General features: G+C 38.3%; 1 protein-coding gene across 1 annotated transcript in view; it reads right to left on the bottom strand.

The window, feature by feature from the left end:
* Window positions 1–17,919, bottom strand: part of LOC107598003 (integrin alpha-8-like) — a 55,645-nt gene extending 37,726 nt beyond the window's left edge. Inside the window, exons 1-8 of the mRNA XM_016289243.1 lie at window positions 17,880–17,919; window positions 17,239–17,284; window positions 15,528–15,635; window positions 13,024–13,079; window positions 6,073–6,227; window positions 4,584–4,721; window positions 4,265–4,332; window positions 3,931–4,078 (exon numbers count right to left, since the gene is read on the bottom strand). Of these exons, the coding sequence (XP_016144729.1) occupies window positions 3,931–4,078; window positions 4,265–4,332; window positions 4,584–4,721; window positions 6,073–6,227; window positions 13,024–13,079; window positions 15,528–15,635; window positions 17,239–17,284; window positions 17,880–17,919 (759 nt within the window). The remainder of the gene's footprint in view (window positions 1–3,930; window positions 4,079–4,264; window positions 4,333–4,583; window positions 4,722–6,072; window positions 6,228–13,023; window positions 13,080–15,527; window positions 15,636–17,238; window positions 17,285–17,879) is intronic.
* Window positions 17,920–22,026: the final 4,107 nt, after the last annotated feature.

The raw sequence follows: 22,026 nt of genomic DNA, 5'->3' as shown, positions 1-22,026 counted from the left end.
GTGGTCGCAGCCATAGCAGTGGTCGCAGCCGTAGCCGGGGGCGCATTCATGGCCTTGAGGAATCACGTAGCCTCTCACCAGTATCACATGATGGTAGATGGAACACAGATGCAGATCCTGATATAGTGCCCAATATTCCAAGGTTTACTCCTAAAAGAATACCTGGAGTGCAGCCTCCACTCACATTTGGAAAAAAGTCTCCACTTGATATTTTCAGTCAATATTTTGACGAAGAGGTCATAAACATCTTGTGTGCAAACACAAACAAGAATGCGGTGAGAAATCTGGAGAGGGGTAGGAAATTCACATGGGCTGATGTATACCCTGAAGAAATGAAGAAGTACATAGGTCTGCTTCTCTACATGGGTGTGATGGATCTACCAAAAGTGAGGGACTTCTGGAGGAAGAAGACTTTGTTTCATGTTCCCTTTCCTGCTACTGTGATGTCCAGGGATCGTTTCTTAGCAATCTCCTGCAATCTGCACATCAGTGATCCAATGGAAGATGCAGAAAATGACAAGAAAAGGGGCACAGAGGAATATGACTGTCTCCACAGAGTGCAACCACTATTGGACATTATGAGGAACAGGTGCATGTCTATTTACCATCCTAGACAGCACATTTCTGTTGATGAGAGGATGATTGCCACCAAAGCCAGGATATCCTTCAAGCAATATATGAAGGCCAAGCCTACTAAGTGGGGCATAAAACTTTTTGTGTTAGCTGATGTCAACGGCTACACCATTGACTTCAAAATCTACACTGGGAAGTCAAAATTTGCATCTGGGAAAGGCCTGTCTTTTGATGTTGTCACATCATTGGTGAACCGAGACTACCTGGGGTCAGGCTATGTGATTTACTGTGACAATTTCTACACAAGCCCTCTCCTCTTTCGACATCTGCACCAGCTGGGATTTGGCACATGTGGAACTTATCGAGAAGGAAGAGTTGGTGTTCCCTCAACCAAACAAAATGCCTTGAACAAAAGATCACCAAGAGGCTCCATTCGCTGGATCAGAAATGATGTCCTTTTGTTTGTGAAGTGGATGGACACAAGGGAGGTCTCCATGTGCACAACTATCCACACAGTGTACAGCGGGGAGACTGTGCTAAGGTGGCAGACGACAGAGGATGGGCGAAAAGAGAAGGTCCCTGTTCCCAGGCCAACAGCAGTTCAGCAGTACAATAAGTATATGGGAGGAGTTGACACCTCTGACCAGATGCTCGGAACAAATTCTGTGCACCGTAAAACACGGAAGTGGTACATGACAATTTTCCAGCACTTCCTAGACATTGCAGTGACCAACAGCTTCATTTTACACAAAGAGCTGTGTGCCATCCACCATGACAAGTGCATGACACGGCAAAACTTTCAGGAGCTGCTAGCTGCTCAGCTCACAGGTGTTCCCCTGGATGGCAGCCCGAGAGAGAGATGTGATCATCTGCCTGTTCCTGTGAGTAACACTCAAAACCTTTCAGAGAGGGCCAGCATGGGTCGGCGTCGTTGCATACGATGCAAAAGGAGCACCCCATGGAAGTGCCAGGAATGTGATGTGGGACTATGTTTGCAGTTAGACAGGAACTGCTTCAGAGAGCACCACATTTAAATGACTGGATTGAAGGATCCAAAAACGCCTGGAGAACTGGGGTAAAACAAATGTCTCCTGAGTGAAAACTGTGCAATCTAGTGTCCCAAAAAGACTTGTATATATGTATTATAGTTCCTTTTTCAAGACTGAGGCATTAGATTCTTTCGTTCATGAGTTTTCAGATTTTTTCTAAATAAAAAGCAGTTAAATTTCTTCCCGTTTTTTAATTTTTTGTCTATTTCAATTCTATTTACTAACTCACCACACACAATAATGTACAATAACTGTAATTTCCTGAAAGCCAATCATTTTCTGAAAAAAAATGACACCTTACACTTGAAGATACCACATTGTGTTAAAATTTTATACTCAAAAAAACGAAATGAGTGAAAACGGCCTATTTTAGCTTTAGGTTCTAAAGGGTTAAGAGCCACTCTCAAACACGTGCTGCAATTACCAGCTATACACTGAATTCTGTTAAAATCATAACTGACAGACATAGAGCAATCAGATCTTTTGTGGTCAGTGCCAGAGAGCACCAGCGTCTCATGCGGGAAGAGGCAGAGATGCACGAACGGGATGATGGAATGACAGCAGAAGATATGAATGAAGATAAGTGAATGCAGGACTGTATGAAATGAAATAAACAGTCCGTTAGATCTTAGCAATGCATTACTGAGAACACCTAGACATGACGCATGTTTTAGGCTATGTTTAATAAGAAACCTTACCCATAATTAGATCAACATTCACTGCATTCCTGCCTCATTACTACATCAAAGACACTGCAGCGCTCATGTTTGTGTTTTTAACTCTGGGTCAGAATGGATTACAGATTTAGCATTTTACCATGATGGATTTAAAGCTATTTAGTAAATATGATATTTCACAAGACCTGAGCTCAGATAGATAGATAGATAGATAGATAGATAGATAGATAGATAGATAGATAGATAGATAGATAGATAGATAGATAGATAGACAGATAGACCTATATTGCATCTAACATTCATATTAAACATGTAAATTATTTATACACTGTAATGAGCAAAATAAACTCATGCATGAGCTGTTTTCTGGAAGATGAGAATACAGCGAGTGAGTAATAATCTAAACACAGCAATGAGAGAGTCTGAGACTAGGGTTGTGACGGTGAGGATATATTCCCATTGGTTAATCTACGTGTTACAACACCTGTATCACTGTTGGGAGGGGGGGGGGGGGGGGGGGGGGGGAGCATTTGAATTGCCGCAATTTGGCATCAAGCTATTTTTCGTTTGAGTTTTCCCTCTTTTCCTCAGATTTCTTGGCTTTCAAATAGCTTGAAAAAGTGCTGTGTGCATTTTACTTTCACTTTCAAATTAGCAGCATTTGAATTGCCGCAATTTGGCATCAAGCTATTTTTCGTTTGAGTTTTCCCTCTTTTCCTCAGATTTCTTGGCTTTCAAATAGCTTGAAAAAGTGCTGTGTGCATTTTACTTTCACTTTCAAATTAGCAGCATTTGAATTGCCGCAATTTGGCATCAAGCTATTTTTCGTTTGAGTTTTCCCTCTTTTCCTCAGATTTCTTGGCTTTCAAATAGCTTGAAAAAGTGCTGTGTGCATTTTACTTTCACTTTCAAATTAGCGGCAATTCTGCGTTGATTCAATTCAAGCAACAACAACGTCAAACTCAGAACTTTTATAAACAAAACGAATAAAAATACACCATATATGCCTAATAAAATAACAAATTACTTAGGCTACACAAAGTTTAAATAGGAATATAAAACTGAAAATCAGCAAACACTGTGGAACCAAATAAATAAGAAACATAGAACGTTTATTAGCAAAACGAATAAGAAAGCTTGAAGGCACGGCATATACACACCTTGATGTAAAATAAAATACACCAATTTTAAATAAAGTAATCAGCAAACATGGTGGAACCAAATAAATAAGAAACGAATGTTTCAAAAAAACTTCCAGTCAATAGACTTTTCAAAATCTAAAATATTGCCAAACAGGTGCCTTTGCGTTTCCTTTCTAAACAATCTTCTGCCATCGTCTGTCTCACCTCACTCTTGTCAGTCAGCTCGACTCACTCTGCTCACGTGATAAATAAAATCTAGGGCTAACAACAGGCCAGGCAGAGCCAATAGCCTTGAACCTTGAGCTGCAAGGCCAAAATCAAGCTGTGTTTCCACTCTCAGGTCAGTAGCCCTGCAGAACTACTCTAAAACCCGCCCTTAACATGCCTCTCTGGAACAAACATCACACAACACCACCGTTTTACCAGAGTTAAGCGCGTATACATACAGTATATGTACAGTCAAAAAGGATAGTGGGTAATGTTGTTTACCTCACGTCTGCGCTCCACACCAATATAGTCCGCCTCTGGTGGGAGGGTCACATGAAGCTCCGCCTCATATGCCCCCTCACCCTCATTGGCTGCATTAATGAACAACATAAGCAAGTTGTCATCCCCGATTATAAGTTCAGTCCGGTCCCTATAAAAAAAAAATTTATCAGACCTATATTTAAAATAACTTCTTATATGAGGCCAAAATCAAAGAATGACTTGCTATAAAACACAAACAACTGATACATGTTAGAACACTGCAAACAAAACACATACACAAACAATTGGCCAATGGCACACACATGTACTGTATGCATCAGACCCACTGACTCACATTTTAGCAGAAAGTTTGAGATCTGGGATGCACATGTTGTCTTCCCCACAGTCCAACAGGATGTTTGCCTAAGGGAGAGGAAAAAAATATCTTCTCTTCCCGTTTTTTGTTTGTTCATCGAATTTAACTATGTATTACTTTTTCTCTAGTTAACTGTTTATATCAGACAACAAGATGCTGTCATGTTTTTTATAAGAAAAAAAAGAAAACACTTCATCTAAACCCTGCATGTCATCCTTATTGAATTATTTAACTTGCACATGAATGCACACATGCAGCTTCTCACAAACAATGGTAAACATTCCTGTTGCATGCAGACCTGATCATGGTGGAAGGTCTTGCTGTAGTGGTCCAAAATGGGCCGCAGCTGGAGGCCAGGTGGAGGGGAGTTCTGGTCCAGACTGTAGTTCAGTGTCACGCTGATAGGACTCAGCTTATCTCTGAATTCTCCCTCATCCTACACACATAGCAAGAAAAAAAAGAAAGAGAGGTGGATTGCAAACAACTGAATTACTCTTCCTCTCATCTTAGTTTCACTTTACTTATTCTTCTACTTCACTTGTTTGATTATTTTTGTCCTTTGACATCAATCTGTTTCCTTTAAATGACAGAAAAATCACAGCTGCTGTATGAACATGCTTGCCTCAGAAAGCCAAGGAAAATAAATACAATTATTGAATAAGTTACAAGGATTTGAGAAAATGAGAATGTATGTTTATGTTTCTGAACAGAAATGCACAAGGATTTGTTAAAGAAAAGCTTATGAACACAAAAGCTGCAAGGCTGTTATAGTGTGAGGCTGCTGCATAAAAACACACACATTATTTGCACAAATCCAAATTGTTACAAACACAAATATTTTCTCAAATTCTTTGTGAACTGCTATTCATGCCTATGTTTTTTTTTTAATTGTGACCTTAATGTATAATAAAATGTAATGTAAAAATAAATATATAATATACTTTTGTATTTAATAATAATTAATCATTGTATACAAATGTATACTACTACTAATAATAACAAACATTTTACGTATTCATAATTATCTAATTTCTGTTCTTAAGTTATAGGGTGTTTATGCTTTACATCTGTCATATATTATAGTAATAATATATAAAGTATTATATTATTTTTATTTAATAATTATATATATATATATATATATATAATTTTATAATAATAATAATAATAATAATAGTAATGAACATTTCTGTTGTTGGAAATTTGTGATACCGGTAATATAAAATATAATAAAAAAAATAATTTTAATTTAATTTAATTTAATAATAATAATAATAATAATAATAATAATAATAATAATAATAATAACTATATATCAGTATATATACAATAATAACCAATTTATTATTCTTATTATTATTTAATAATTTCCTGTTTCTAATTTCTGTTCTTATGTTGTTGGATGTTTGTTGGATACATCTGCCATATATCATAGCGATAGGTCATATTGCCTGAGATTTTATCAGTCAAATTGAGCTGGCAAATAAAAGTATTTCCCATGGCCTGTGTTATCATATAAACACCCAGAAACACTTAAGACTGTGTTTAATTCCTGTGTCACCTAGGCCCAGCAGAATTTTTGGTCTCATTTTTGTGAGACACTCTCATGGAGGGGTTCTCACATTGCTTATTCCATCCAGATGAGCCGTGTTGTACTAGGAGCTTGGTTTGGCTCACAATTAACTTTCCCATGGGTTCAGTTGTAGTGAACATAAAACAAGAATTTATCATGAAGAATGAGGCCAGTTCAGGTATATTCTGTGCTGCGTGTGGACTATAAGCCTCACCCGCAGGTAAACAGAGTAGTTGTGGCAATGTTGGCGGTCCCCTTGACCCAGAACCAACTGTTGGGTTCTCTGGTGCTGGTGAGAGTCCATGAACAAGATCCTCTTAACTGCTCCACGCTGCTTCAGCCAGTCCAGCTGCAGGTCCATTCTTAGAGCTATAAGAGAGAGACAGGCATGCTATTGTTAGCTCCAACTTTACAGACTTTAATTCATGCCATTTCTGCTCGGGAATTAAAAAGTTTGGGCCGTAAAAATGGCACTTACCTAAGGTTAATGACCAGGGCTTCTGAACAACAATCAAATAGTGCTTCCATCAAATGTGTGCCTCACACACACACTCTCACAGGCACAGGAATGCACACAGCCACACCTGTTCTTTGTCATCTCCAAAACCATATGCACTGATTTTTAACAGGCCTGCATTCAGAAGTGCTGGGAAAGAGGCTTTTATTGCCTGTTGTTTTAACTGAGTTTGGCACCTTCGCCATTTTGGCCATTACTGAAGCCACTTACATACAGATGTTCAACGAGTGCTGAGACACACAAACTCACACTGAGCAAAACACATAAAAGTGAAAACAATAAAATATCTCTATGTCAGTAAGCACCATGGGACAGTGTGTAATGGATGATGAAATCACTTGTTTTCATTATTAACCTGTGCAATAGAGTGCAACATTAGAATTATATAAGTCTCATTCATTTTTCCACAGAGAAATTGACTCATGGTAGGGATGCTCCGATCAGGATTTTTGCAGCCGATACGGAGTACCGAATTCTTGTCATGGTGATCGGCCGATACCGATGCCGATTCTGATGCTTCAAGCTTTATATAGACTGTTTCATCGGGCATACGCGCCTGGCCCGAAGTTAACTTCCAGTCTGTGTTTGTTTATCAGTCTGGCTATGGCGCCGGCTACAAACGCAGTTAAAGTTAAGGTGATGAGTAGACTGAAGTTGGGCACAGGTGGTTGTGCTGTGGGATGTGTTTCCCATACATTTATTTATTTGTGGCGCTCGCCACAATATCAAAACTGACGGATTTTCCAAAAGGCTTTGTTAAATAAACATGAGCATGTTCTGCACGTTTAAAAATCAAAACGAGGCGCGGGTGTTTTTATATCACTGTATATCTGAAGGAAGACTATCTTTAGAAAATTTTCGATGTCATTTTTATTTCAACTTGCATGTTATATGCCTGATAAAGCAGCGTTTGTGAGCTCAGCGCTGATGTGTACACAACCTGTTTCTCCCGCTTTTTAGCAGCTCCTGCTGGCAGAGAATGAATTAGCATTTTCAGTAAGTCCGTCTGATTTACGCAGCAAACATATTTTGCTTTTCCTATATCCACGGGTCGGGTAATAAAAAATGCATTCTGATTATTTGCGGTTGGGTCGCGGGAGGATAAAATAAATCATAAATGATGCAAATATTAAATACAATTTTTTTAAATAAATTTTTTTTCATAAGGTAGAAGATTTTGTGTGTGTGTATTCGTTCGCCTGATCGGGAAGTTGCTGTGACAGAAATGGTGACATTCCAGATAAAGTTTAAAAGGAGTAAAGCCTGTGTTAATGCTATTGTGTAGGTTAATATGGCCAAAGAAGATATTTTGTTTTATAAATAAATGTTCATTTAAAAGCAGCCCACGATCAGCGTGTTATGTTACCGTTATCCCTTATGGCTCTGACGAGGTTTGGTCCGTCCTCCACGCTGAGACAACTCACAAAAGACTATTTTTAGCCAAGCAGCGCAGAGAGCTGCAATTTGCAGAGTTTCAGAAACGTGCCACGGCTGGCTGATAAACACAAGCACTGACTAGACTGACTAGAGCGGCCGCGATCAGCTCCAGTAGCCGTGGAGACCTACGCGCCGCAGTCCTGTGCAGTGAGGTGCAGATCAGCTCTAACGTCACTGAATCTGCTGTTAAAAATGAACCATCCATTCATCATATTATCATGCAAAACATACAAGACAAATAGGAAATTTTTCATTGTTTTTCGAAACGTCATCGCATTTCCACACCGGTGATGACATGACTGTTGCTCCAAATCATTTATGTCCCAACGCATCATGTATGCCGTCACGTGTTGACGTCATCAAATTGCAATCGGTTCGTGAAATCGGCCAAGTGTGGTGAGTACCGATCGAGTCATAAAATGTGATTATCGGCCATCGATACCGATCTCCAGCCGATCGATCGGAGCATCCCTAATTCATGGTATTCAAAATATACCATGAGCTCTGAAATGTGGAAGCCACAAACACCATGTTTATTTGCCAAGTACAATTATGAAGAAACATCCACAAATCAGAAATGTTGCTGTTACCATGGAAACAAAAGTCAACTGTAAAAGTCTACTCCCTTCATCTTCCAAGATGGCGTCGCAGAAGGCCGCCTCGGTGTGGAGCTCTACAGTTGTTTTAATGTTTTTGTTAGTTTATCCTGTTTTTAGTTATATTCCCACAATAAGTTTCGCCATGGATGATTTGCGGAACATTCGCCAGTACACACCACCCAATTCTGATGTTTTACTGGACATTGTAGTTGGCAGAGCGGTGGTGCTGTTCAAGCACTTTAAGACATGCAAGTATGGGAAGCAAGCCGGAGCACAGGTCAAGCTCACACAGTGCGGCTTTAGAATGGTGCTGCCTAGTATCCATCTGGCGAATCTCTGCTCTCTACCCAACAAAACTTCTTCTGCTCTCCTGGATAAATAAGGACTTTTCAAACTGTGCTGCTCTGTGTTTCACAGAAACCTGGCTGAATGAAGATCACTGTTTGGTTCATCTTATACTAGCCTACAGGCAGAAACTGAAATCAGCTAAACCTGTAATGAGGACTGTAAAAAGATGGACTAATGAAGCAGAGCAGGATTTACAAGCCTGTTTTGACTGCACTGATTGGAGTGTTTTGAAGCTGCTGTCAACGATCTGGACGAGCTCACAGAGACTGTAACATCATACATTCTGTGAGGATATGTGCATTCCTACCAGGACTCATTTAACTTACAACAACGACACATCGTGGTTCACTGCAAAACACAGACAGCTCCATCAGGCCAAAGAAGATTCTTACAGGAATGGGGAAACAGTCTTGTATAAACAGGCCAAAAACATGGACAAAGGAGATCAGAGTGGCTAAGACAAACTACTCTGAAAAGCGGAGAATCCAGTTTTCAGCCAATGCTTCAGTGTGGAAAGGACTGAAAGACATCACCAATTACAAGACACCATCCCCCAGCATTGCACGGAATCAAAAACTGGCCGACATTTGAATGAATTCTATTGCAGGTTTGAAAAACCCTGTCTCACACCTCACACCCATTGTGACCTTCTCTCCATGGATCCAATAACACCTCCAGCAACCCCCCTCCTGAACTTCGGATCAGTGAAGATGATGTGCGTCAGGTCTTCTGGAAACAGAAGACAAGAAAAGCACCAGGCCCATGCAGTGTTACACCAGCCTGTCTGAAATCCTGTGCTGACCAGCTGGCCCCTATCTTCATCTTAAAATTTTCAACAGATCACTGGAGCTATGCAAAGTCCCTTCCTGCTTTCAAACGCTCCACCATCATCCCCATACCAAAGAAACCCAAAATCACAGAACTAGATGACTGCAGACCTATTGCTTTAATGTCTGTGGTCATGAAGTAATTTGAAAGACTGTTTGCTGGTCCACCTTAAGGACATCACTGGACCCTTACTGGAACCCCTGCATTTTGCTTTCCGAGTAAACAGGTCTGTGGATGATGCAGTCAACATGGGACTGCATTATATCCTACAACATCTGGACAAACCAGGGACTTATGTGAGGATTCTGTTTGTAGACTTCAGCTCGGCCTTCAACAATATCATACCAAACCCTCCTCCGGTCCAAATTAACCCAGCTCTCTGTGCCCACCTCCAGTGGATCACCAGCTTCCTGACAGACAGGCAGCAGCTAGTGAGGCTGGGAAAATTCTCATCCAGCACCCAAACCATCAGCACTGGTGCCCCTCAGGGATGTGTTCTCTACCCACTGCTCTTCTCCCTCTACATCAATGACTGCACTGAAAAGGACCCCTCTGTCAAGCTCCTAAAGTTTACAGATGACACGACACTTATCTTGGCTCATACAGGACAACGACGAGTCTGCTTACAGATGTGAGGTTAAAGAGCTGGCTGTCTGGTGCAGTCTTAACAACCTGGAGCTCAACACGCTCAAAACAGTGGAGATGGTTGTGGACTTCAGGAGAAGCCCCCCTGCACTCCTCCCACTCACCATCGTGAACAGCACTGTAGCAACAGTGGAGTCATTCAGATTCCTGGGCACCACCATCTCTCAGGACCTGAAGTGGGAGTTCCACATAGACTCCATTGTCAAGAAGGCCCAGCAGAGGCTGTAGTTCCTTCGCCAGCTGAGGAAGTTCAACCTGCCACAGGAGCTGCTGATACAGTTCTATTCTGTAGTCATTGAATCCATCCTCTGCACTTCTATAACTGTCTGGTTCAGCTCAGCTACCAAAACTGACCACAGAAGACTACAGCGCATAGTCCGGACTGCTGAGCGAATCACTGGTACAACCCTCCCCACTCTCCAAGAACTGTACTCAACCAGAGTGAGTAAAAGAGCTGGCAAAATCATTCTGGACCCCTCACACCCAGGCCACTTCCTCTTTGAACTGTTGCCATCTGCACTGAGCGCCAGAACAGCCAGGTATGAGAACAGTTTCTTCCCTCAGGCAATCCATCTCATGAACAGTTAACTTTACAATAAACATGTAATACACAACATTATTCATACATTTATTTAACACACCATACTTCTTATTTACATTTCCTTGCATTCGTACATAACACACCTGTACACACAAATACCATCTATTGTCTATTTTGTATATTGCGTTTTTCTTCAAAAATTTGTTGTATATTGCTATTTCCTGTTATTATCAGTCTTTTCACTGTCATTCTGTTTGTGCTGTGGAAGCTTTTGTCACCATAACAAATTCCTTGTATGTGTAAACATAACACGCAATAAAGCTCTTTCTGATTCTAATAAGAAAGACATAATGGAGTCAATCTCCTTACACTCTGAAACAACTTCTGTAATATTGTGAAATAATATAAAAATTTAACATAACTGTTTTCTTATATATTTTAAAATGTAATTTATTCTTGTGATTGCAATGCTGAATTACTCCAGTCTTCAGTGTCACATGATCCTTCAGAAATCATTCTAATATGCTGATTTGCTGCTCAAGAAACATTTCATATTATCAATGTTAAAAACAGATGTGCTACTTAATATTTTTGTGGAAATGTGATACATTTTTTCAGGACTTTTTTGATGAATAGAAAGTTCAAAAGCATTTATTTTAAATATACATTTCAGTAATAAACTTCTTTGTTTTAATAAAAGTATACATTTTTTATTTTTTTTAAAATCAGTCAAAGCTGATTTGTGTATGCGTTATGGGATGTGTACTGCTGTAGCAACAGTGGAGTCATTCAGATTCCTGGGCACCACCATCTCTCAGGACCTGAAGTGGGAGTTCCACATAGACTCCATTGTCAAGAAGGCCCAGCAGAGGCTGTAGTTCCTTCGCCAGCTGAGGAAGTTCAACCTGCCACAGGAGCTGCTGATACAGTTCTATTCTGTAGTCATTGAATCCATCCTCTGCACTTCTATAACTGTCTGGTTCAGCTCAGCTACCAAAACTGACCACAGAAGACTACAGCGCATAGTCCGGACTGCTGAGCGAATCACTGGTACAACCCTCCCCACTCTCCAAGAACTGTACTCAACCAGAGTGAGTAAAAGAGCTGGCAAAATCATTCTGGACCCCTCACACCCAGGCCACTTCCTCTTTGAACTGTTGCCATCTGCACTGAGCGCCAGAACAGCCAGGTATGAGAACAGTTTCTTCCCTCAGGCAATCCATCTCATGAACAGTTAACTTTACAATAAACATGTAATACACAACATTATTCATACATTTATTTAACACACCATACTTCTTATTTACATTTCCTTGCATTCGTACATAACACACCTGTACACACAAATACCATCTATTGTCTATTTTGTATATTGCGTTTTTCTTCAAAAATTTGTTGTATATTGCTATTTCCTGTTATTATCAGTCTTTTCACTGTCATTCTGTTTGTGCTGTGGAAGCTTTTGTCACCATAACAAATTCCTTGTATGTGTAAACATAACACGCAATAAAGCTCTTTCTGATTCTAATAAGAAAGACATAATGGAGTCAATCTCCTTACACTCTGAAACAACTTCTGTAATATTGTGAAATAATATAAAAATTTAACATAACTGTTTTCTTATATATTTTAAAATGTAATTTATTCTTGTGATTGCAATGCTGAATTACTCCAGTCTTCAGTGTCACATGATCCTTCAGAAATCATTCTAATATGCTGATTTGCTGCTCAAGAAACATTTCATATTATCAATGTTAAAAACAGATGTGCTACTTAATATTTTTGTGGAAATGTGATACATTTTTTCAGGACTTTTTTGATGAATAGAAAGTTCAAAAGCATTTATTTTAAATATACATTTCAGTAATAAACTTCTTTGTTTTAATAAAAGTATACATTTTTTATTTTTTTTAAAATCAGTCAAAGCTGATTTGTGTATGCGTTATGGGATGTGTACTGTAGTTCATTTAGCATTGTAACATTGTAACCTTGTAACATTATTTGAAATACTTATTTTTTTGCTTTGAATCAAAATTGTATTTAATTTAGTAGTTGTTTGGTTTGGTTTAAGGCTTTGAACACTTTTTTGAAAAGCTCCAGAATCAGGTTAAGCAGAGAGATTTCCACCGTTATAATGACGTCACATGTACAAACGGCCAAATACATTTCTTCAAGACATTTGTTGATAAGACTACATCCATTTACATGAAACAAAATGCATTCAATTAATAGAGAAAATAATGCACTCACCTACATAATCAGGAATACCAATCCCAGAGATCTTTGCACACACATTTACTGACAGACTGAGAGAAAGAAATAAAAAGAGAGAGACATTTAGTACAGCATAACTTAGCCAAAAAGCAATGACAACATTTAAGTGGCATTAAAAAAAAATCAGAGGAAGAGGATTGTGAATATACTGTAGGTGGAGTGTTAATACATGGAGCTGAATGGAGACGTGGAACGCTGAGGGACTCTGTGCTCCTCAATATTTAATTAATTAATCAAATTTGCCTCTTTTTTTCTCATCCATCTGCCCTTTCCTTGCTTCATCTCCCTATCCCTCCCTCGCTTTAATAGTCTGGTAATAGAGGTGGCAATTAGATCAGCCCAAGAGCGACTTCCTGTTCCTGTCAGAAAAAAGGGACAAAACCTCTCTCATTTTCTCAAAGATCTCATACAAATACTATATTGTCATTATATATTCTAATAACATTTCAAAAGCCCATTTATATGAAGTCTAATATGCAAACACCCACACAAACATACTTTTATCCAGACACAGCACAGGACGACCCGGCTATGGACCGCACAATTAATTTACTGGAATCTAAAGATGGCCGTTCTGTTGCTGCAGGGCTCTTGTGTAAAACTAGCCCTTCATTTGCAAAGAAACACAAATAGAACCAGGACAGAGGATTTAAAACATGCTAGGCCATATCAAGCAACTCACTGACACACATGCTGTAAGGTGAGAGCGCATAAAAACACACTCACACCTCTCCAGCTGGTGCTCAATAACTGTATTTCCGTTATGTTGAACGTGTAATGATATCTGTGCTCGGGGACTCACAACTGCAGCCTTAATGGCCCAAAGGGCCAATCTGATGCATAGCATTCCATACAACCCAAATATGTCTAATCAGAAACACACCATTAGCCCCCTACACACACTTACCCAGCATTGAGCGTGTCGGAGTTTAAATTAGCAATAAACAGCTGGATGCGGTGCCTCATGAACAACACGAAATACCCATGAGGCCGTGCCTGATGGAATCCAGCATTTGTGCACTGTGCTCTAACCACGCAAACCCTGCCATGACCCCTCCAGGTAGTGGTGCATTTTAAAATGCTCAGCCGAAGTCATATTTAAGGGAGGAAGTGGCCCCAATTACATCATTTAATAATAACTTGTTAGTTCTCCTCCCCCATGACAAGGGTAAATGCATAATCACGTACAAGGCCTGCGCACATACAAACACTCCAGTGCCCGGAGGTTGACCCCTCCTGACCCCTGCTCTGATCCCACTGCAACTTTTCTGACTCTGCCGCCCATCTGCCATATGTAATTACTGCCCACTCCTCAGAGTATTAATGGCACCCTTCTGTGTGTGTGGTTTGACATGAGTCATTTAACACACTTTTGCACTATGCACATACGTAGGCTGTTTAAAATATAATTGTATAAAATATAATAAAATATAATATAATAATATATATAACATTTTTTATTAAATTTGAAAAATGCAAAACAGAAGCATTACACTAGTTGTTGTTGATGATAATAATAATAACAACAATTATTATTATTGTTGTTACTATTGTTATTATATTTCTATTATTATAATAACAGAATAGAAACAAATTGCATTAAATTAAAAATTTACATTTCACTGGGTAGTATGATTATTATTATTATTTTTTTTTAAATTATTATTATTATTAATACTTCTGTTTTGCAATTTTCTCATTTAAAAAAAATTTGATTAATTTCTGTTGAAAGAATACAAAATAATATATATAAAAAAAAAAATAATTTTTTTTTTAACTCTAGCGAGACACAATTTTAACCATGAGTTTACAATCTTAACCATGGTGGTGGTTTTTCCATCCTGGCTTGTTCTGTTTCTTGGTGTTCATCTGTGTGATTCAAAGTTTCTCTCTGTCTTTCTATTTCCAACCACAGTTTGTACATTTATTTTACTAAGCTACTCTTTTGTTATTGCAGAATTCCACACTTTAGTTCTTTCGTTTGTCTCTCCAAAACCTCCAAATTCTTTCTTCCCCATGCCAACCCTAACACACGGGCACATGCAACCCAAGCAGCCAAACAGATCTGGTATGTTTACAGTCACGGGGCCCAAAAACTACTTGTGGTACACAATGCCTATCCACAAAAGGGGTAAGAATGCAGGGTTGTGTGTATGTTTGTGTGGTTTGGAAGAATGTATTGAGACTTCCAGAAATACTAAAGTTTTACCACAGAGAAGAAAAACTGCTGTAATGTGGTACTATAGACCACATGACTTTAAAACCTCCTAGTCAGCCATAGCTCTTTGGCCCAGACTGCTTTGGTTTACCCTTAACCAGGACTAAAGATCAACATAACTGTCCCATCAGCTGAACACTTCATCTAGAATAGATTAATCAAAACATGAACTTTCAAAAGTTGTTTGTTTGTTTTTTGAACTTGAAGTACACTAGAGTCACCCTTCAGTAACTAGCACTGGATAAATGTGGTTGACACTTACCAGGTTACCATGTCATCAGAATTGGGCATACGGCAGGACTTGTCCTCAGGATTGAGAATTCTGGGTGTCAAAATCAGCTGAGCGTCCACCGTGACCACTGGCCTTGACCTAGTATTGATGAGAGACAATATAATTGGAATAATATTACAAAGATAAATAACAAATTACTGATATAATTGATATGATATGATATGATTGCAGTAATAAGTTTGAATGGGAAGCTAAATTCAGAGCTGTACATGAACATTAGGAACCCACTAAAGTTGGCTGTTAAAAATCGAAAGAAATGACAAGACCTAATGTCAATGTGAATTTCAGTTCATAACACATTTTGCATGCATGTAAGTGTGAAACAGATACTCATATGAAAATGTGAATATTAGTTCACTAATAGCTTTTTGGTTGTTGGTTAACAATATTCGATAGTTCAAAGTTGTTTCAAAGGAAGATAATTAAAAATAATAATAATCTAAAATAGAATAATGTACCAATGAATTGTTTACAATAAGACCAGGAACATGCATTAAGAAAGTAAATATAAATGTACATTTTGTTTTCATGTTGACTTTAAAGGTGCTTCGAGTGATTTTAGCCATTTTGCTAACTTCAACAACACACCTTCTCTCCAAAACCTCTCTCTCATAACAGCAAACCTGAACATACAAAATTACTGACAAGAATTTCGATTAGCTAAAAAAGCTAATTGAAGTCATTTCTCAGGACGCCTATTTCAGTGACATCTGATTTCTGACGGAATGAACATTTAATGCACAGTATTACATAATCACTTACAAAACATTTAACTAACAGAAACTAAACATTCAGAGTCTTATTCTAATAGAACATCAGACAGACTGAGTAAATGAGAACTTAACATGAGGTCAGTCTCTGTTCTGCTCCGGTCTCACTTTCAGTCTGTTGAGACTAGCACTCAAACTGGATTAACAGTGGAAATGTTAGCTTACACAAATACACCAGAGCCCACGACAGCTAATCGCTTTAACACTGACACCAAGACACTGCTAGTGTGTGAGACTGTGTGCTGGGACATGTTCATTTGTCTGTGTGTTTTGGTGGCCTTGAGGCAGGAAAAAGGGACTATTTTGAAACATTTCTGAGGGAAACCTGATCTGAAATACCCAATCGAAGTCTTGGGTACTCAGACTAGACATGCCATAATGTTCGCTGACTGTACTCCCGTCAACTACAGCTAAGGATTTCTTCATGAATGCATTATGAAGCCAGACATTTCAATATTTTCTGTTATGCAATTTAAAAAATGTGTTTCAATACGATCATAGAACAGAGGAAAAACAACTTCATATGTATCAGGTTCCCTTCCAGCTAAACCTCAAACACAGGTGGTTTCTGTGCCATTCACTCTAATGGGGAAAACATGTGAGTGTATTAGAAAACTGTGAGTGAGTTTAGGCCAGAAAAAATATGTGTAGCTGCACACAAATATATTATTTGACGTATAACAATGTTTTGATTTGTTATAATTCATGATAACACTGGCATCATTTGAATGCTGAGACTTAAAGCTGAGAAACACAAAACAAAAATGACTCATATCGAAATTACAACTTTTTATGATGCACATGTCACAAATCTTCACATGAGTACTTGTATAAAATGTAAAAATATAAATTTTTCAACATTTTGATAATGTTGTATTAATATGGTTTATGTAAAGTGTAAACTTTCTCACCTGTAGGCCACAACTTTACTCACTCCAAATGCACCGACCAGCAAATCTGTAAAGAGAGTGAAATATACTGAGAGCTGCAGGACGGATACAATATGATACAGAAAAACGTGTGTTGCAAGAGAAAGAGAACGAGTGGCTAGATCATAAAGCTTCAAAGCACACTGCAGCTGGAAGTGATTTGGGCCTCCAGCAGACTCCATCAAAGATTCGTCGACCCGTTTCTCATTCTACCAGTCTCGATTCTTACATCACCTGCTGTCCCTGAACAGAGCCATTGAGGAACCCTAGAGAGCCACGGAGAACGTGTGAGGCTTTAATCTCATTCTACTCAGAGGTGCACACAGCCACATCTGATTAAGTGGAAGGTAAATACTGCACACTGAATAGTTTCCTTCTCTTAATAAAGGTGGGCATGATAAACCTGAGTTTCAACTTGAATGAGATTTTAATGTGATGCAGTGGAAGCGCTGTAATGTAGTTTAAATGAACCAGGGCCTTCACAAAAATTAAACGATTAGGTTTAATAAAAACAATGTGATCCCCATCACTAATTTGTAAATCTAATGGAAAGGCAGACAAACCAACTAATGCCACAAAACCCCACAGAATTCATCAAACTGGTTGATAACACTTGCTTATACTTGTACTGCTATTTTCCTGGTGGATGGCAATAGTATCCATATTGTCAAAACAAAAACAATGAAATCATGTTTTCCCCCCCACATATTTTGATAAGAAAAAGGAAAAAAGAAGGAAAAGTGTGAAATATTTCATAATAAATGAGTCACTCTGGAATAAGACTTCTTAAGAGACTTATATTATAAAATATTACCCAAACTTTTGAATGACAGTGTATATGCATATTTTTAATGAAAATGTACTGTATAACTGCATAACAAATGACCCTTTCTGATGATCCCATTCTTTCTTCCTCCAAAAGCAGCACCAAAAAAATTCTGATCATTATACAGACACATACACATAAATATTGAAATAATTGAACATGGCAAAAGTAACATTTTTAATAAAATTAACTTTTTTAATTATCAGGCCAAACAAAACATTGATATAGACAACATCATCAAATATTCAGGTCTGTGTGCACACCAAGCACACCTCCTGCACCTGAGATGAAACACTGGAAATATTGTGTGCTCTTATAACCATTCATTCATCTCTGACATCTCATTAAACTAGTATGTATAACTGAACCAACATAAACGATAGCAAAAAGTAGATTCTGACTCAGACAATATTACAATATTAGAGGTTTGATTTCTTTGGTGGTGAAATAGTTTTTGTGGTAAGTATAGAATTTCTAAAAACTAAACATTAAACTTTAACCTTCACACAGGTCGGTTTCATTTGGTCTTTCATCAAACTTGAGCAAGAGAACACTTTCTCTCCTCAGTTTATGAATTGTACAAAGCATTAATAGGAAGGAAGAGTACAAATCGGTCATGGAGGAATGATTTCAGTCAGGAAAACTCAGAAACTCATATGCAGGAATGTTCCAGAAAAGCTCCAGTACCCTAATGAGTGCTCCGAGACTGCGGCTTTGATTCCTGTTTCACTGAGGTTGATCACTGGCTTCGCTTTCCATCAGGTCCTGCCTTCAGAAATGAGACATCCCTGGCAAAGAGTCTGTTGCAAACCAGAGTCAGCAGCTTTTGGTATTGTGACAGAAAACGCACCTCGAACATAACGGACAGAAACACGCACACTAAAGCCTACTGACAGACACATGCACACCCTGAAGGCCTGAGATTTCACCTTGTATCTGTGAGGCAGAAATTATGACAGAATAATTAAATCTATTATATTCTCACATCTGGAAAGTGCATTTGTGCGCTCTCTGAGAGACTTCCTCAGAACGGCAGTGATGTGTAAACGTGTGTGTGTGTGTGTGTGTGTGTGTGTGGTGCAAGATTCAACCTCAAAACTTTCAGGTCAAACTCTCCGGCCACCACAACACAAAGGTCTTAACTGCAGGAATAGGTTAATAGGAGGTGGAATGATGGAGGGAGGGGATGGAAGAAGCTCAGGCACTTAAACTTTAATGAGGACGGAGTCTGTTATAGTCATCTTCATTCTCTAGCCAATGAAATGCCGGACCACAGCCAACTAATGCAGTCCTCTCTTTTACCTCCAGCTCAGAATTTCTCTCTCATTTCACCTGACATACAATCACACATGCATCCATCTCTTCCCCTCCAAAAAAATTAGAAATGAACTCCTCCCTGTAGAAGTCTGGATGGAAATCGGGAGTAAATGCACATTTTGGAGGGCGCACTAAAGGGATATAAGGTGCCTCCCCAAGTTCTTAAAACATTTCTAATGGGTCCTGAATGTAACATCAGTTTCACACACAAACAACATATCATGTTTTTGGAAGTATTCTAATGTAGAAATATATTGTAAAGGGGAATTCTGATCAATTCTGATTTTTTTTTTACCATCAGAAGGACAAATTCTGATTCTGTCTATTAACATTTGGTATTTTAAATGTGTTTTTCTCTCAAATTAATAAAGTAATTGTTTCTAAATGTGCAATGTGAGTGTGTCTGTTTAGTGTTCTGTCTGAGAACAATACCTGAAGCAGCAGACAGGAAATGCAAAGTACAAAATCTTCACTGCTGTTTAAACAGGTCATGATGAATGACACTTGACCTTTGACTTTAACCCTGCATTTAACCACAAAGTTCACACTCACCCTCACATTAACCCCAAACCACACACACAAATGAAATGGCTTGTAAACAGGAAAGGTAACCATGTGTGCTGATTTATAACATACAATGAATAACATGATTTTTTATTCTTAATCTATGTAGACATTCTCAAACAATGTGCCGACCAAGTTTCCAGCAACAAGCAATAGTTTGTCCATACTGAACATGAAATTGCTGCTCAATAAGACAAAACTACAGCCAATCAGAAGATAAGTGATGCATAAAGGGATAATTCGCACAAAAATGAGAATTCTGTCCCTCGCCCTCATGTTGTTTTAAACCTGAATGACTTTGTTTCTTCTTTTAATATATTCTGTAGAGTGTTAGAAACTAAAAAGTTTTGGTGACCACTGACTTCCACTGCATGGACAAAAACACTGAGCTTGTACATAAAATGTACATGTACATGCATTAATTATATACTAAAAGGCCAATTAGATGATTTACACTGATCAAAGATTATGAAGATCACATCTCTAAAAAGCTGCAATTTATCCATTTTGAGAAGAGACAGGAAAACCTGTTTTCTGTCTTTCGTTTTGCTTTCTGGGTCTGTTCAGTATCATTGTGTGCGTGTTTGTACACCTGTGTGTGATCGTTTTGCTATCCATTGATGGTCTTCATGTATGGAAAAGATCTGCTTTTATTAGAGCATATTTAAGATGACAATCCTGTCGCCATGAAAGAACAAACACCCACACACTTGCGCAACACACACATGTGCATAAAAGTTGCCTGACGTTCTGACTTCCCGTCTCTTTAAAGAAAGCATGTGACAGCATCTGTTTTGATGATTTTGTACAATGCCATTAAAAAATGAAAGAGGTGATTAAAGGACAGAAAGAATGAACACACTGCTCTGTTTTTGCTGAACTGGGCTTAAGGCGTTACAGCAGAGTTGAGCTTTAGAAACACAGTGGATGTTTTTGTAGTTTAAATGAAACAATTAATTCATATTTCTGTTAGTCAAAACAAGATTATGGCACAGCTGTGACGGATTGTGAGAACATGCAGATCTGTGTTCTTCAGAAAGCTCTGGATATGCACTCTGGCAGTTCAAATCAATATAATCTAATCCATAAACACCATGTGAAGTCTAGTTGGGATGCCCAAACTAATAACCTCATGATAGAGCCACAGTGTCTTTATTTTCTTCATCCGTGTTGCCCAGCGACAGCCCCAAAACATTACTGCTCTAGAGGAGATCTGCATGGCCAAAATACCAGCAACAGTGTGTGAAAACCTTGTGAAGACTTACAGAAAACGTTTGACCTCTGTCATTGCCAACAAAGTGTATATAACAAAGTATTGAGATGAAATTTTGTAATTGACCAAATACTTATTTTCCACCATAATTTGCAAATAAATTCTTTAAAAATCCTACAATGTGATTTTCTGGATTTTTTTTCTCATTTTGTCTCTCATAGTTGAGGTATACCTATGATGAAAATTACAGGCCTCTCTCATCTTTTTAAGTGGGAGAACTTGCACAATTGGTGGCTGACTAAATACTTTTTCCCCCCACTGTATATATATATATATAAATCAGACTACAATCAGCCTCAGCATTGTGCACTCGCTCCAAAACACAGTGATGAAGTGCGACATGTATTTGAAACTTCAAATATTTGAATACTAATTGCGTTATGTATACTTGGACAGACAGATGATGGCTGTACCTAACTGTACATACTGTAGCTTGATTATAACTTAATGTCATCAGGGTCTTTATGATAGGCTTACAAGGTTATGTAATGCTAAATGCCAAAGCTGCAGAGTTTGTATAATGTCCATCTCTTTTTGAAAATTAAAAAAATATATTTTGTTAAAATACACTACCAGTAAAAAGTTTGGGCTCAGTATGCTTTTTTTCTCAGTGAACACATGAAATTGATCAAAAGGGACAGTAAAGACATTTGTAATGTTACAAAAGATTTCTACTGCAAATAAATGCTGTTCTTTTGAAATTATTATTTATCAAAGAATACTGAAAAAAATGCATCTCAGTTTCCAAAAATATTAAGCAGCATAACTGTTTCCAACATTGATAATAATA

The sequence above is a fragment of the Sinocyclocheilus grahami genome, unplaced genomic scaffold (assembly GCF_001515645.1).
Source record: "Sinocyclocheilus grahami isolate Dianchi unplaced genomic scaffold, SAMN03320097.WGS_v1.1 scaffold242.1, whole genome shotgun sequence".
In the NCBI taxonomy this organism is placed as follows: Eukaryota; Metazoa; Chordata; class Actinopteri; order Cypriniformes; family Cyprinidae; genus Sinocyclocheilus; species Sinocyclocheilus grahami.
The sequence above is the reverse complement of the archived record's forward strand: the minus strand, read 5'-3'. Positions and strand labels throughout refer to the sequence as shown.